The 15,838-nt window shown below is 43.5% G+C and overlaps 1 protein-coding gene across 20 annotated transcripts in view; it reads right to left on the reverse strand.

Annotated features, from left to right (window-relative positions):
* Nucleotides 1–1,683: 1,683 nt before the first annotated feature.
* The window catches only part of PPP6R3 (protein phosphatase 6 regulatory subunit 3), a 163,119-nt gene continuing 148,964 nt past the window's right edge, over nt 1,684–15,838 (reverse strand). For 12 of the 20 annotated variants that reach the window (XM_033206083.1, XM_033206067.1, XM_033206077.1 and 9 more), the window contains 3 exons: nt 14,884–14,990; nt 13,362–13,512; nt 7,098–7,385 (listed from right to left, as the gene is read on the reverse strand). In XM_033206083.1, coding sequence (XP_033061974.1) covers nt 7,127–7,385; nt 13,362–13,512; nt 14,884–14,990 — 517 coding nt within the window. In that variant the 3' untranslated portion in view covers nt 7,098–7,126. The other 8 variants (XM_033206085.1, XM_033206084.1, XM_033206080.1 and 5 more) reach the window with 1 other exon arrangement.

The raw sequence follows: 15,838 nt of genomic DNA on the forward strand, positions 1-15,838 counted from the left end.
TTTTTGTGATTCTAACTTGCCCTCCCTAGGCAACGATGATGTTGAACAACTTTCCATGTTCTTATTGGACACTCATGTATACACAGGTCCCTGACTTAAGATGGTTCGATTTCAGGTTTTTGGACTTTACGATGGTGTGAAAGCATTAAACACTCAGTAGAAGCCACACTCTGAATTCCGATCTTTTCCTGGGCTGCTGATGGATGCGCAGCACGGTGCCCTCCTGCAGTACTGAGCGGTGGCAGGGAGCGGCAGTCATAGGCAGCTGTGCCATCGTGAGGGAAAGCGGCCGGCATGGATCGTAAGTCAGGGAACATCTGTGCCTTCTTCGTGAATATCTGTGTTCAAGTCTCTTGCTCATTTGTTAAATTGGGCTTTTCATCTTAATTTTGATTTGCAGTTTTCTCCCCTATATAGATCCGAGGTCTGAGTCCTCTGTCAGGACAAGTGTGATTTCTTGCGTGGCATTCCACTGCTTGCTTGTCGATTTTCAAGAGCAGAAAATTTTCATGTTGATGGAAACCCAGTTTCTTTCTTCTATGGTATGTGCTCTGCATCCGAAGCAGCCTTTGCCCATCCTACATTTTAGATACATTTTTCTTCTAAAAACTGCATTGTCTAAGCGCTCATGTTTGAATCTGTGAATCTGTTTTGGATGAATTTTTGTGTATGGCGTGCAGTAGGAATAAAGTTTCATTTCTTTCCATACGAATAGCCAGTTTTATTCACAGACACAGGTGGTGGCCAGATTTGGCACGTGAGATGCAGCTGACCCTGGAAGCTAAAGGACAACGAAACCCATCTGATGAAGATGCTCAGCTTTTCTGAAGGTAAAGGTTTTAAATAATAGGTGGGATTGAAGTGGAAATTTAGAAAAACTAGCAGGTGACATTATGGGGTTAAGTGAGTACAAGTTAGCTAATGTTTACTAAACATTTACCGTAAATAAAAAGCTATTCTGGTCTTCCAACTTGTTCCTATTGTTTCCCCACCTGACAGAAAAGGCTGAGACAAAGACCTGCCTAAGGTCACACCATCATGAGTGGCTGAGTTGGGCTGTGATGAGCCACCTGGCTGGAGAGCTCATGGCCTGGTTACACGATTGCCAGTGAGATGCCTATGGGCTCACGCATGTAGAGGTGTGTGCCCAGACAGCTCAGAGTGAGATGCCTGTGGGCCCACGCATGCAGAGGTGTGTACTCAGTGCCGTGTGAGATGCCTGTGGGCCCAGGCACGCAGGGATGAGTGCGTGCCCAGAAAGCAAAAGGCTGTGCAGAGGACCTGCTAGGAGGTAATGGCTAGAGAACATGTTTTTAAGCAAATAGGTGAAGGGAAAATGCAAAATAAGGAGATATAATAAGCATCGCATCTGAAGAATCATTATGGAGCACCTGAGTGTGACTTGGGCTGGAAGCCAAACAACATAGGTGGGGCATGCTGCACATAAAGTTAACCACCTGAAGGTCCAGAGGAACCCTTGGAGCCGTCCCAAGACTGAGCACCAGCGTCAGGCACTGCCTCTTCTGGGCACCTGGGCTACTGCAGTGGGGAGGATGAGCCCCTGATCCCAGAGGCCACTCTCGCACAGTGCAGTGCAGTCTTTCTCACACAGGACCTAGTGTAACACGGGACCTTATGGCAGGACACATCAACCCATTAAAAGCCCAAGCAAGGTACAAGAGATTTCTAGAAACAAAGAATCAGGCTTTATTTTTGTTATTTGGAATACAGGTATTGTATTGTAGACGTCTGTTAGTCTCATAATTCATATGGCCGACACACAGAATTAAAGTAGAAACAAAATGAGAGCACACTCGCGCCTGTCCTTGGCTTGGCCCCTCCAACCTCCAAAAGAACTGTCCTCCCCATCATCACATCCTTTCCCTGCCACGAAAGACAAAACAAAATGCTGCCCCAAAGAAAAGTCCCAGAGGCTCCCTCACTAGCAGCCAGTGGGTGAAGCGAGACACTGTTACCTTGGGTGGGATGGAGAAGCCACCTGGTCCATACCACGGAGGCCACATGTGCCACCACTGGAGCCAAACCCTGGCCAGGGCTGGCAAAGCTTGCCACCAGGTGAGACCAGAGCATGTTATCTACCAGCAATTCCTGAAGTCCAACGCCATGCAAGTCAGGTAGTCCTGAGGCAAGCAGGAGGAGCCCTGTCCTCTGGCAGTGCAGATTCCAGAGGAGGCCTGAGGACAGTCTCTTCAGAGAGGAGCTCACCCGGGAAAGTGGGTTCCTCAGGAGGCGTGCAAAGGTCAAGGGAGCCACTCTTGCCACCTGTCCCAGGGCTTACTGCTGACTCCACTGTCCTGTGAGTGCTGGAGTCTCTACACCACTTCAAATGAAAAAGGAAATCAGAAATAAGGCATTAGACATTTGATTCTTTTATTTCCATATGCAATGTAATGTTTAGGCACGCTGCTTGGGATGCTAGTTCTAAAAAAATTGTTGGCCATTTTTCAGAATATCCTTTTGGTTTTAAATACTGGTCAGGAAAAACAAATGATGTAAAAATACGTGAATAATTTTCTATTACAGAAATGAAAAACTGATTTGCATCTAAAAGTGCAAGAGGTGAAGTAATTTAACCCTTTCACCAGACAATATGGCAATATACAATATATTGCTTCAGCTGTTTGAGAAGGCTATGATGTATTTTTATATTGACATAGAAAATTATAAATTACATTGAATTAGTATCCATAATCACTATATATATACACAAACCAGTTCTAAAAAAATACACTGGTTTAAATTTATGAGTGAAAACCTCACAAGGTACAGTAAACAATTAGCATGCTTCGGTGCCAGATTTTCATTTCTACTTTTAAAATACTAGCCTGTCAAATGAACGCACTCTAATTCCATTAGCAGCACGAGCATTTTCAACTGACTTGCCTAATAGGATTTAGGTCTGTTAAATATGCAGATTGCTCTGAAATGTTCATTGGTGATGTTAACAAGGTAAATTTTGGTGAATGGGTTAAAAGGCAGATGAACTACCAAACGAAACAAAAAACAAAAACAAAAGCCAAAAAGAAAAAGAAAAAGAAAAAAAAAAAACAAAACCCCAAACACAAGCCATATACACTCCAAATAGTCTAGTGTTTCACTTGTAGGAATAATCATTTCAAGCAAACAAGACTTGAACAGAACATATGGCTTTACAATAACATCAATTTATCAACTATGATGTAGCAATAAATACTTAATCTCTACCAATAGACTTACATTTTTGATCCATTTTAAACAATACAGAAAACAATTATCAATCGAAAACTGGTTATAAAAAGAACACCAAATATTTCTTATTCAAAATCACTTTTGTAAGTTAGAACAACCAAAATTACACTTAGAGGGCATTTTCATTCTATAACTCCTTGCCAGCCTGGAAGAAAAATGAATTCATAATTTTGTACAAGGTGAAAAATGTATGAAAACCGCCTAATACTTTGGTCACACTAATAATTGTCAAATAGTTATGTTTCAAATACAATAGATCTGTGTATTCACTTTTATAAAACTATTCTTACAGCCATTTTAACTATAGTATTACTACTATTATTACATGGGTGGCAAGATCTTATTTCACAGGCTACCCATTATTTAGAACAATACAATATAAACATACGCAAAAATTCTTGGTATTTGTCAATGTGCAATATTTTTACACTTCTGAATTTCTCTGTACAATGTCTTAGAATCTAGAATATAAAGGTTGCTGGTCCTGATCCCTTGCAGAGTGAGTGCAGCAGTGACAGCTTGGTGGGCTCCAGCTGACCCCTCCAGAGCCCCTGAGTGGTGGCGGTCTGCAGTCCTCAGTCAGCAGCAGCAGACGTCACCCGTCATACAGGGCCATTCACTGAAGTGTCACCCGGTGCACTTGGCTGGCCAGTCCTAGAGCAACAGACAGGCATCAGAGGTAACAGACAGGCATCAGAAGAGGTACTTGCGGCAGAAATATGAAAAACAAAACCGGTTTCGCTGAGCTCCCCAAGGGCAGGGACCGCTTATTTTAATATTGTTTTGAACTTAATCGTTTTTAATAAAATGACATGTAAATGAATGGAGATAAAGCTCTAGAAAAATCTGAGTGGCATCTAAGCTTCATCACCAGGTGAGCAGGCATTTGGCAAGGGCTGCAGCAGAGCAAATGCTCTGGGAAAACCGCCCCACTGTGGCCTCGAGAAGCACAGGGAGAGACTAGGTCAGTGGGGTATAAACTGTGGCTTCCAGAGCCTTCAGGAGCTATGTGCTCACCCCTCCTTCAAGAATGCTTTTATGTGACCCACACACTGGAATCCACATACTATTTCACCTGGAAACGGGATTCTGCTACTAGGAAAGGTGGTGGGGGCGGGGGGGAGGGGGAGAAATGAAAGAAAAGGTTTGCAAATAAACTACTGGAAAAAAAAGGTCTCCGCTTGAAGAACATGTTCCCGCAAAGCTAATGTTAGGCTCAAAACTGGGAGGGAATAACAGGTGGGATAGTATATAACAAAGTGTCCAGGTTTTGCCTTCCTGCCAAAATTACAACTTGAATATATAACATATTCTGGAAGGCTTAACCAAAATTGTATCAAGCAGACTTGGGAAAGGGTGCTTAGGGCTGTAACTGGGATGCCCACAAGCACTTTTCCATTAGCATTCACAATTTACAGCTAGAATGCTTTCCATGCCTTACACCTGCTGGTTATACAGTGAGCCACGCAGTCAGCTCTGCACACACAATCCACTCTGCTCACTTACATCTGATGGTGGCTCCATGCATGAGAGACATAGGAACCGAGACTTCTGGAACCAGACATAACCGGTATATAACCTGCCTTCACTTAACAAACTGAATGATCTTATAAGTAGATTTTTTAGCCCCTCTCAGTTCTGTTTTCTCCTCTGTAAAAAGGGAAAATAACCCTCTCATCACACCCCACAGGGCTTCACTAGTATACATATTAAGTAAGGACATAATGTGCGCAGCACGCTTAGCACACCAGAAGCACAAAGAACATGCTTGATAAAACAGTTGTGAAAAGTGAGATCATGTGGCAATGCAGATCTTTAAGTGTGACAGTAAACAGTGCGCCTGCCAATCCAAGGAACTGCAGTGCATTATCTGGCTGGGACGGGAACCACACAGGGAAGACGGGTGAGCTTCTATCTCCCATGTTGTCATACGTCGCTTTAGAACACGTGCGATCTAGGACGCACTCTAGGTCTGCCCTAATGCCTGCTCCAATGTCACCTTCTCAGAGATCCTCTCCCCCGCACCCCAGCTTACATGGACCCCTGTCCCTCCTTTGTGGCTTCTTGGCTTCTTCATGAATGTGCCTCCAGTATGCCCCGAGATTACTGGGTGTCCGTGTGCTGCACTGGCCTAGACCAGTGGCCACCACACACAAATGTGTGTCAGATGGAAGAAGGAGAGATGGACAAAGGCATGAACCCGAGTGATGCCCCTCTTCTTCCACTGGCTCACCCCACCTTTTCCTCCATCCCTTGGCCCTGCAGGTTAGGGCAGGGCTCTTCAGAGCAGGCATTCCCAGCCACAGGAGAGCAAGTGGTTTCCCCTTACGCAGACAATTCTTCTGTGCTCTGGAAAGCCACGGAAATGACTCCAGAGCTTTGTGCATCCTTGTGACAGAAACACCAAGAATATTCCCCTGAAGCAACTCCCCAAACTGGGATGGACCTGGATGATCTTGCCTCCCAGGCAGCCCTCAATATAAAGGAAATTTATAGGTAGAAATCACAGAGCTGACACAACTGATTGGGAATTAGACCTATAAAGGACCATTAGAAAAACACATTGAAAACTCCAAGAAAAAGAGTGACTTGCCCAATCCTTAGCAGCAGAGTTGAGGTGACTTCCCAGTGCTAGAGGGCCACCCCGCCTCCTCCCCCAAAAGCCTTCACTAGAGCCAACATGCTCAAACAGTTCTTAATTTGTTTTATATGCAAAAAAAATTTTTAATCACAAAAACAAATGCTTTATTTTGGCTACGATTTCCACAGGAGGAACACAAACAGCTTACTACACTGTGAACACAGGATTTTGGACCAACAAAGAGTGCTCCCTGCTGGTTCGCACTGGTTATGCTCTGACACAATGCCGGCGAGATTTTGGGGAGGATGGGGTGGGGGTGGAGGGTTAAAACTTCTCTGAAATCGCTTTAAAGGTCACTTTATTCCTTATGGAAGGAATATACCATCTGAGCTACATGTGCTCACAGAAGTTAATTGTGGGAAGTGCTGAACAAAGCTTCCTGTGGACCAGGGGTGTAGCCTCATCTTTGGGCCATGCTCAGTCTTGTTACTAAGGGCCTGGCATGGGCTCCAGGCGGCTGAGGCTTAGACTGACCCATCCCTTCAGACCACTGGCTCAGGCTAAGCAAAGAGTGACTAGAAACAAAACATCACATGCCAAGTGACACAGCTCTGAGAGTGGGCATTTCATACTTAAGATTACAGGAAGTCACTTAAACACTAAGAATTATTTAGCTACATGTATGAAATGGCCTCCAGCAAGTTCTCCTTGTGTCACACATGCAGGACTGTGGGCAAACAGGCACTACGATCTGCTTGTGCCTGGCAGCTGCATGACTTTAGTGGGGCCACTGAGAACTCAAGTCCTGAAGGGGCTCAATGCCACCCTCAGCTCATTACCTCACCAACAAGGGAGAGGAAACCCCTCTGTTCAGAGCCACTTCTAAAAGAGCAAGTGATGTTAAAGAGTCTCTAAAAACTGGTTTTCAGCTTCTGTGCTAAGGAGAGGAACTGCTGTTTCTAAGATCTCAGTTCAGCCGGAATCAGCTCAGTAAGGACTGAGAAAACCCTGTCCTGCCAGGTCAGTGGCCGAAGACTTGAGCACAGCTGTAAACAACCCCTCTAGGCCCCTTCCAACTCCCAGGAAGTAACAGGCAAGGTCGGGGCAGGGCCAGGGTGGGTTTGAGGAGGCGGGTGGTTACCTCTGCTCGGGACTACTGCTGGGAGGTCGGGGCGCGGCACACTTTGCCTCTGCAGTCTCGGGGCTCTCCTCCGCGTCTTTACAAGCAGCATCTTGAGAGGTAGACAGTTTCCCTTCCTCACTGCAGTAAAGAGGATGACAGGCACATCAAACACCCTAGGGACCAGCACCTAGGCACCAGAGGATGAGGTCACATGCAGATGGCTCTGGAGTCATGACTGCCACAGAGGCAAAGCGTCCTGGGACCGAGCATGCGCAGGGTGCATGATCACAGGGACCACAGACAGTGACTGGGGAATCACAAAAGGAAAGGGTTGCACACAGGTGGGAACCAAAAGAGGGACAATGTAATGTGGCTGGCGTCTGATAAAGAATGGTCCCATAACACTGTACATACCGATAGGATTTCAACACTCTGAAGCCCAGTGTGCAAAACAGAAAAAGAAATGTACAAGAGTTTCAGAATACTCCTAGAAATGAGGAATTTGGGGGAATAATATGTCCACGACTGCACGTAAGCAAAACTGCAGACTCGGTGAAGGTGTCAAAGAACCTGTTTGAAGGAATGAGTCTTTAGTTAAAGCACTTTGCTTTTGGGGCGAAGCCCACCATTAAAGCAGCAAGACAGACCCCATCAGCTTGCCGGCTGGAAGTCTCAGTGACATGAGGTCACCGTGATGACTGCATCGGATTTCACCGCTCCTCGAGTTGCCCTCGAACAACGTGTAAGAAGCACAAATGCCACGAGGGAGAAGTGGGGGCACAGAGGATTTGGGGAAAACGAGACCCAGAAGGATTTTTTTTCCCCCTGAGATGGTTCTTGGTATAGAAAGACACAAGAGACACTTTCCTCAGCTCTGTGGGCTACAAATTTAGACTCTGCCCATTCAGTCTGCGAGTCCCCTTTTTACATCATTGAAATGGCACTAAAGAGTGAAAGGTCAGTTAGAGGTTCCTCGTGGAAAGGTCCATCACTCAGAGCTGATTCTGTTCTGGATTTTGCTTATGAAAAACCTCACTAGGATGTTTTCTTGGGTCATTTCCAGATAGTTCCAACTAGGAAAATGAGTGAAAATCGTATGATTTAGTGATCATCTGAATTAGCTGGTCCCTTCTTAAGTTACTCTTCTTCATCCCCACTCTCCACTCCTTTCCCTTCAAAGCAACTAATGTGTTTCTAATTCTTTAAAAAATATATAGTCATAACATATGTGTATTCTGAGTCGCTAACTGGGATGGATTCAACCCTACATCTCATTGTATTTACCTCTTAACTCAGCCAGTTGGGGAGACCCACTGTCCCCGCTGACTGTGGCACAGCACCCGTGGCATGCACCTACCACTCTGCGTGGCTTCTCCCAACCACAGCTGCCCTCCACCTCCACACTTCCATGCAGGGTGCTGTGACGACCATCACTGTCCATGGCCCCGGCAGACCTGTCTGGGCATTTCTCAGTACTTGACACCCAGGAGTGGAGAGTTGTAGGCCATTTTTCTACCTACAAAAAACCCCGGGCTACTACCCAGAATGACTGCCCCAGTCTGTATTCCTCACCAGCAGGCCACCAGGGCCCCGCAGGCTGCAGCCCACCACCACTCAGCATCATCCACCTTTAATTGCTGCTCACGTAAGAAGAGTCTCAAGTGCTATATTGTTATCATTTATAATTCTCTGAGTTTTGAGCATTTTTTTTTAAGCTTTTAAGATTTGTCTATAAACTGTTATCTTTTCCCAATTTTCTGATTTGGGTTTTCTTCTTCTTACTAGTTTACAGGAAGTCCTTGAATATTTAATATCTCTTGTTGATTTAGCTACTATAGATTTTTTTTTTTTCAGTTTGCCATCAGCCTCTTAATTTTGTCTGCAGCATTTTATCAGCCAGAAATTCTTAACTTTAATATAATCTAACTCAACTCTTTGCATTATAGTTTCTGTTTTTGAAGGCTTTCTGTTTTTTTTTAAAGAAGTCCTGCCAAGGAAGGAGGCTCACTTGAAGCCAGGAGTTTGAGACCAGTCTGGGCCACAAAAATAAAAAAGTAAACAAACAAAAAAATTAAGCCAGGAGTGGTGGCACACACCTGTAGTTCCAGCTACTTGGGAGGCTGAGGTGGGAGGACTGCTTGAGCTCAGGAGTTGGAGGTTACAGTGAGCTACGATTACACCACTGCATTCCAGCCTGGGCAACAGAGCGAGACCTCGTCTTCAAAAAAAAAAAATCTAGATTAGATACAGACTGACAGATGATAGATTAGATAGACAGACAGACAGACAGATAGATGACAGACAGATGAGATAGATAGATACAGAAGTCCTTTTCTGCCCACAGGTTAAGAAGACATTCTCTATTTCTTTCATTAACCATCATGAGACTCTGGCCTCCAGCCACATCACTTTAGTGCCTCAGTTTCCTCACCTGGAAAGCAGGGATAATAATCCCAGTACCTATCTTATAGGGTTCCTAAAAATAATCCAGGAGTTACCACACATGAAGTGTGTAGAGAGCAGGGCCTGGTGCACAGAAAGCACTGCATATGTTTTTCTTATTGTCTCTTAATCCAGCTGGAGCTGTTTTAGGATGTAGATTAGGGAGGATCTCCCCTGACTTTTCCTTTTGGTGAGCCAGCTGTTCCTCTCCCCTCCCATTATTAATCCCTCTATTTCATCACACTGACACCTGGACCCGTTTGGACGCTAATATCAAAACTGTTCCAATCACTGTGACTTTGCAGTGTGACTGAGTATCTGGCAGGGCAAGTCTCTTTTTCAGTCTTCCCTTTTGGTTACCTCTAAGCAATTTGGGAACCTTTATTTTTCCATATAGGTTTTAGAGTATTAAGTTCCTTCTAAAAATCCAACTGAAATTTGGATTGAGACTGTGTTAAACACTAACTTCAAGATGGCAGATGTCTTTGCAGCACTAAGCTATGCCATGGTCTCCACTTGTCCAGATTTCTTCAAGTTTTCTCTATAGAGACTTGGGTTAAGATCATTCCTGAATAATTTATATTTTGATGTGTTTTGGAATAATACCTTGCTTTTTATTATAGGTTCTGGTTGCTTACTACTGATGAAGAAAAAGACTACTAATTTTTAAAACTGATTTCTTACTCAATAGCTTTACTGAATTCTTATTAGTTACAAGTTTGCTACTGACTTAGTTGTAGGTAATCATTACCACCTGCAAAGAACAACAGTTTTATCACTTCTTCCTGATCTTTACCTATAACTGTATTTCCTTTTCCTTCCAGGACTGCCTAACACTGGCGGTGAAAATGGACATCCTTATTTAGTCTTTGTCTTAAAGTGAATGCATCTAAAATTTCCTCATTAGGTATAAGTTTTGCTGTAGCACTTTGATACTGGTAATTAACTTATACCAAGTTAATGAAATTCATGGCTGGGTGCGGTGAGTCACATCTGTAATCCCAGCACTTTGGGAGGTGGAGGCAGGTGGATTGCTTGAGCTCAGGAGTTTGAGACCAGCGTGGGCAACATGGTGAAACCCCGTCATTACAAAAAAAACCTACAAAAATTAGCTGGGCATGGTGGCGTGTGCCTGTAGTCCTAGTCCTAGCTACTTGGGAGGTTGAGGTGGGAGGATGGCTTGAGACCAGGAGGCAGAGAATAAATTCACTTCTGTTACTGGTTTTCTCAGAGTTTTAATCATATATAGCTATGGAACCTTATCCAAAAAAATCAAATGACTTTCTGTTTAATACCATATATGGAGATTCAACTGACAGATTTCTCTGACTTTGAGCCATCCTTGCCTTCCAGGATAAAACCCTAACTAATCATTATAAATTATTTTTGATACACTGTTGGATCCAGTCAGCAAATACCTTACACAGGATTTTTGCATTCAGTAGCCTGTAAGTGGCATGAACTGATCATTTTCTGTAATTATCTTTATCTGGTTTTGGAATTCAGATTTCACTGCCCTCATAAAATGAGCCAGGCAGGTTTTGTACTTTTTCTATTTTCTCTGACAACTTCAGATAGGAATTAGCAGACTGGTGAGCACGAAACAGCATCTACTTACTACTGTAACTGACAGGTCCCATTTACTCCGGATTTGGTTTGTCCCTTGTTTTCCTCCACAGACAGCTGCTTGTTTGCATCCTTTGTTCATTTAAAAAAATTAGACTATCTCTTATTGATATTACGTTCTTTCTAATATCCTGGCTACTGGTTCTTTACTGGTTGTGGCTTGTCTTTTAATTTTATATCTTCTGGGTTTTTAGAAATTAAAGTCAAACTTATCAATATTTTCCTTTATGGCTTGGCTTTTTACGGTTAAAAAATGCCTTACACCCAAACTGTAAAGATATTCTATTTTGTTGTCTACTAAAAGCTGTACAGTTCATGCTTTTCATATTTATGTTGAGACAAAATATCTAATTTTATTTTTCTACTATGTGGATAATCACTATTTATTAGTCCACTCTTTCCTCACTGAATTATAATGGCATTCTAACATGTAACAAGCTAATGTAGTGAAGGGGGTCTCTTTGTAGAATTCTTTGCCAAAGCCACACTATCTCAGTAGCTTTACTAAGTTTTGTGTTTGATTTTGTTTGAGACAGGGTCTCACTTTGTCTCCCAGGCTGGAGTGCAGCGTGGGACACGACTCACTGCAGCCTCGACCTCAGCACCCCCAAGTAGCTGGGACCACAGGCACACACCACCACACTCTGCTAATTTTTGTATTTTTTGTAGAGACAGGGTTTTGCCATGTTGCCTAGGCTGGTCTCAAACTCCTAGGCTCAAGCAATCTGCCTGCCTAATCCTCCCAAAGTGCTGGGATTACAGGTGCAAGCCACCACACTCAGCCAGCTTTACTAAGTCTTGATATCTAATATGGTGAAGCCCCTCACTTTTTTTCTTTAAAATGTTTTTGGCTATTCCTGGCTCTCTCTGGTCTTCTTTATGACTATTACAATCAGTTTCTCAATTTCCATGAAAATCTCTATTGGGATTTTGATGGCAGTTTCATTAATTTCATAGACTAACTTGTTCAGAAATTCTCAAGACATCCTCACATTGATAAACATGGTAAATCTTGGTATTTATATTCAGGTCTTCAATATATTCAATGAGGTTTTAAACTGTTTTCCCACAAAGGTCATATTCCTAGTTATAGATAAGGTTTTACATTTTTATTAAAAACAAACAGGCACATATGGAATTATCTTGTAGTGATTTGTAGAATCCAAGTGATTTTTGTATGTCTCTAGTAAACTTGCTAAACTTTTCTATTAATCTTTTTCTACAGATTCAATTGGAATTTTTATGTATAAATCATAGTCTATAAACAATGACATTTATCTATTTATTTGGTATGCTGCATTTGCTAAGGCCACCAGCACAGTGCTGAAGACAAATAGCAACTGTAGGTCCCACTTTCTGGTTCTTGTCTTTAAAGGGAATACCTCTAATGCCTCACTGTGAGAATCAAGTCTACTCTAGATTTTCTAGAGATACTTATCAGTTTCACCTGCTTGCTTTCTACTCCTAGGCTGCAAAGAAAATCATGAACAGCTTTAATTTGTAATCAAATGCTTTTCTCATTCTGTCTGTGAATCACTCTGAATAATTTTTACCATGTACACATTAGTGTTTACATTGTCACACTGGAGCACATATCCTTGGTCATGACTTTAAAATACATTGCTATATTTGGTTTGCGAGCTTTTAACTTAGAAGTTTAGAGAATCCACACTCATGTATGAAATCAGTCTCTACAATCAGTTTTCTTCTTTCGCTCCTTGTTGTGTAGTGACTTCGTAAAAAGCTGGGAGGCGTTTCTTCTTGTAATGACTGGAAGGGTCCCTAAGATGAGGACTAAAGCTCTAAGCGCAGGCTTAACTGTAGTCCTGAAGTTTTGACAGACATTTTCCCCATTATTCTTTCAGTTTTAGGTTTTTAATTTCCATTACAATTCCTTTTTTGAGTTTAGAAGGGAGGCTAATTTCTAGGTGTCACTTTTTTTTAAAGCTATCATTTTGCTACTGAATTTTCATGACTGCATTATGTCCAGAGATAATCATCTGTATGTTACTGAAACCGGTTTTCATGGGCCATGCTCTGTAGCTGCTACACAACCCAATTTCTACTGTGATTAAAGATTTATCAATTCTCATAGTTCTATCAAACTGCCAGATGTAAAATACAGTCTTCTGAACACATTTATGGGGGTAAGACACTTAGGGGCCTAAACTCACCATCTTTTCATTAAGATTTATTGTGTTTAATGGAGACAGTAGAAAGGCATCAAGCTAGTATCTGAACATTCATTTGAATCAAATTAAAAATTGTAATGTTTGAGGTTTCTGCCCCACCATCCTCCCAATAACCTGAAGCTGCCAGCAGGATCTCACCCCTGGTTACCTTTTGAAGACCGCAGTCTCTGTCTTGGCATCTACAGTGAGGCTGAGCGTTTCCTTCATGCCGCCATTCATCACTGTCTCAGTTACCTTGTCTGCACTTTCTGCATCCTCCTCTCCGTCAGAGCTGGCTTCCATGGCCACACTGCCTGGCACTGAAAAGAACACAGCTGATGGTCACGAACACAGTAAGTCCGAAAAGGAACTGGCACCCCACCACTGTACAAACCCATCTACCCAACGTGACATCTACTGTTTGAAGAAAACAAGAGGGAGATGGCTTCTGCCTGCTGTGCCTGGGCCACATTCTTGATGGGCATGGACTTCTTAAAGATGCCCACTAAAGAGGGGCTTCACGGGTTTTCTTTACTAGAGACTAGCAAGTCCCCTACATCCCTCCCAGCTCAGCGTCCACCTCCATACACAGCTTCTCCCAGCAGACATTTGTGCCCCTAACTGTTCCAGTCTGGGGCACAGCAGGCAGTTACAATTCTACCCTCTACTCGCTTGTTCTCCTCAGTTGGGCTCTATTTGCTTTTCTTTGTTTTAAAACTTACTTTCTTGTGGTGTTGCTGGTGGAGCCTTTCTTTGTTCTCTAATAGGAAGCCACATAGGTGGTAAGCCTGGCCGAGGTGAGGCTTCCTGGACTCAAACATCGACATCACCACTTCCTAGCTGTAGACTACTTGGACAAGGAACCTCATCATAACCTGAGTTTCCTTATCCAGAAAAGGGGGAGCAGTGCACCCACGTACAGAACCACTGAGGAATAAAATGTGGGAATCTGTATCAAATGTTCAGGAGAATGATGAAACCGGCATTAGTTAATGGTTTTATTCCTTTCCCTGGCCCCAGGGAAGGAGGGTTCTCACACCCTCTACCTGCACCTCATTTCTTTTTCTAAGAACTCACTCCTTGCGCCCACCTCAGGATTCGTGCCCTCCACATCCTTTCAGTTCCCATCACACTCCCTTTGCTAGCATCCCCCTCCTCCCAAAGCCCTGTCCATCAAGGTGAAAACAGTTCAGGGCCAGTGTAAGGAACACATGTGACTAGGCAGAGTAACAGGAAAACCCACTGTAACTTTAGATATTCCCAGGACTATTTAATCTGCTTACAGTGGTGAAGTGAAAATAAACAGTCCCATAGCTCTAAACAAACCCAGATACACCCACGTGTTTGAGCAAAGCGAACTCCAAGGAACAACTACACACAGGCTTGGCTGCACACGTCTAATTCCAGTTTTATTCACCCTGGGTACTATGGGCTCAGCCCTTCTTTCCTCTAGACCCAGTTTCCTAATCTGCATGCTACATGCCTGGTAACTTAGAGCCCTTACTCTTTCCAGAGTCAGCATGCTGTGCGTCTAGAAGGGCAGGCACAATTTCTTTCATCAGCTGCCCTGTGGACATCAGACCTACCATCTTACTTCCTTGGCTCCACTAGCCCCTGAGCCTGAGAGTCAGGTCTGGTTTGGCAAAGCAGCCATGTGACCCTGCCGTGTGCCCAGGCCTCTCTGCACGTACCTTCTGGCTGCGCTGCCAGAGCAGCCACACTGGGAGTCAGAGGGTCCATAGGTTCAGTGCTGGTTTCCATTTCCACTGGAGAATTACTCCTTAAAGAATCTTTTGTGCTTTCAAAAAAGAGAGACAATTCAGGTATTAGCAGCAGGGAGTGATCCTCAGTTACCCCATGATTCACAATATGCCTTTACAAATAAGTTTCTGTTAGGAGACATTAGCATCTGTGTGAGAGTCACTGGGTTACCAACTCCAACGACACATGGATCTAAGTGCCAGTAGCTGTTTGAAAGAGCAGATGAGTATGGGCAGGGAAATGTTCTGTTAGGCCAGCAGGGCAGTAAGACAGGGACTCTGTAGAGCATTCTAGACAGGCTCATCATGTCCCAACCTCTCATCCCACCATAATCACTAGGAGTCTCCCAGAGCTTGAACAGCAAAGACATACATCGTACAATGGCAACTGTATTTATTGGGTTGACTGGTTTTACAAAAACCTTTACTTATTTTGAGCCACACTGCCTGGGAGAGACTGGCCCTCTTAATGATATTTGTTGTTGGAATTGTGGAAACATAGTAAAAAACATCAAACGCCTGAGCAGTAAGGGGTGGAGGCGAGGGAGATCATTACACTTCCTCTTTTATCCCTCACTCCCACAAACTCAGAGACGTGCACACAGAGGGTAAAGAGAAGCAAGCTGGCTGCTTCAATCACACCCTCAAGTAACCAAAGGCTCTTATCCTCGGGTTATAAACAGACCAAAAAAAGGAGGAGGTGAAATGTATATCCTGTACTGAAAAGCAGGGTAGATTAAATAACTCATTATTTTGGAGACATTTTTCACAAATCTCACTTGTACCTCTGAGCAGTAACTTAACGCTATTACTACGGTTACTACAAAGCAACGTGGGTTTCAGCCTATTTTTTGGTTTGTCTAAGACAGTAATTGTCAGCCCCAAA

This window comes from Trachypithecus francoisi, unplaced genomic scaffold (assembly GCF_009764315.1).
Source record: "Trachypithecus francoisi isolate TF-2019V2 unplaced genomic scaffold, Tfra_2.0 Lachesis_group8, whole genome shotgun sequence".
NCBI classification, from domain to species: Eukaryota; Metazoa; Chordata; class Mammalia; order Primates; family Cercopithecidae; genus Trachypithecus; species Trachypithecus francoisi.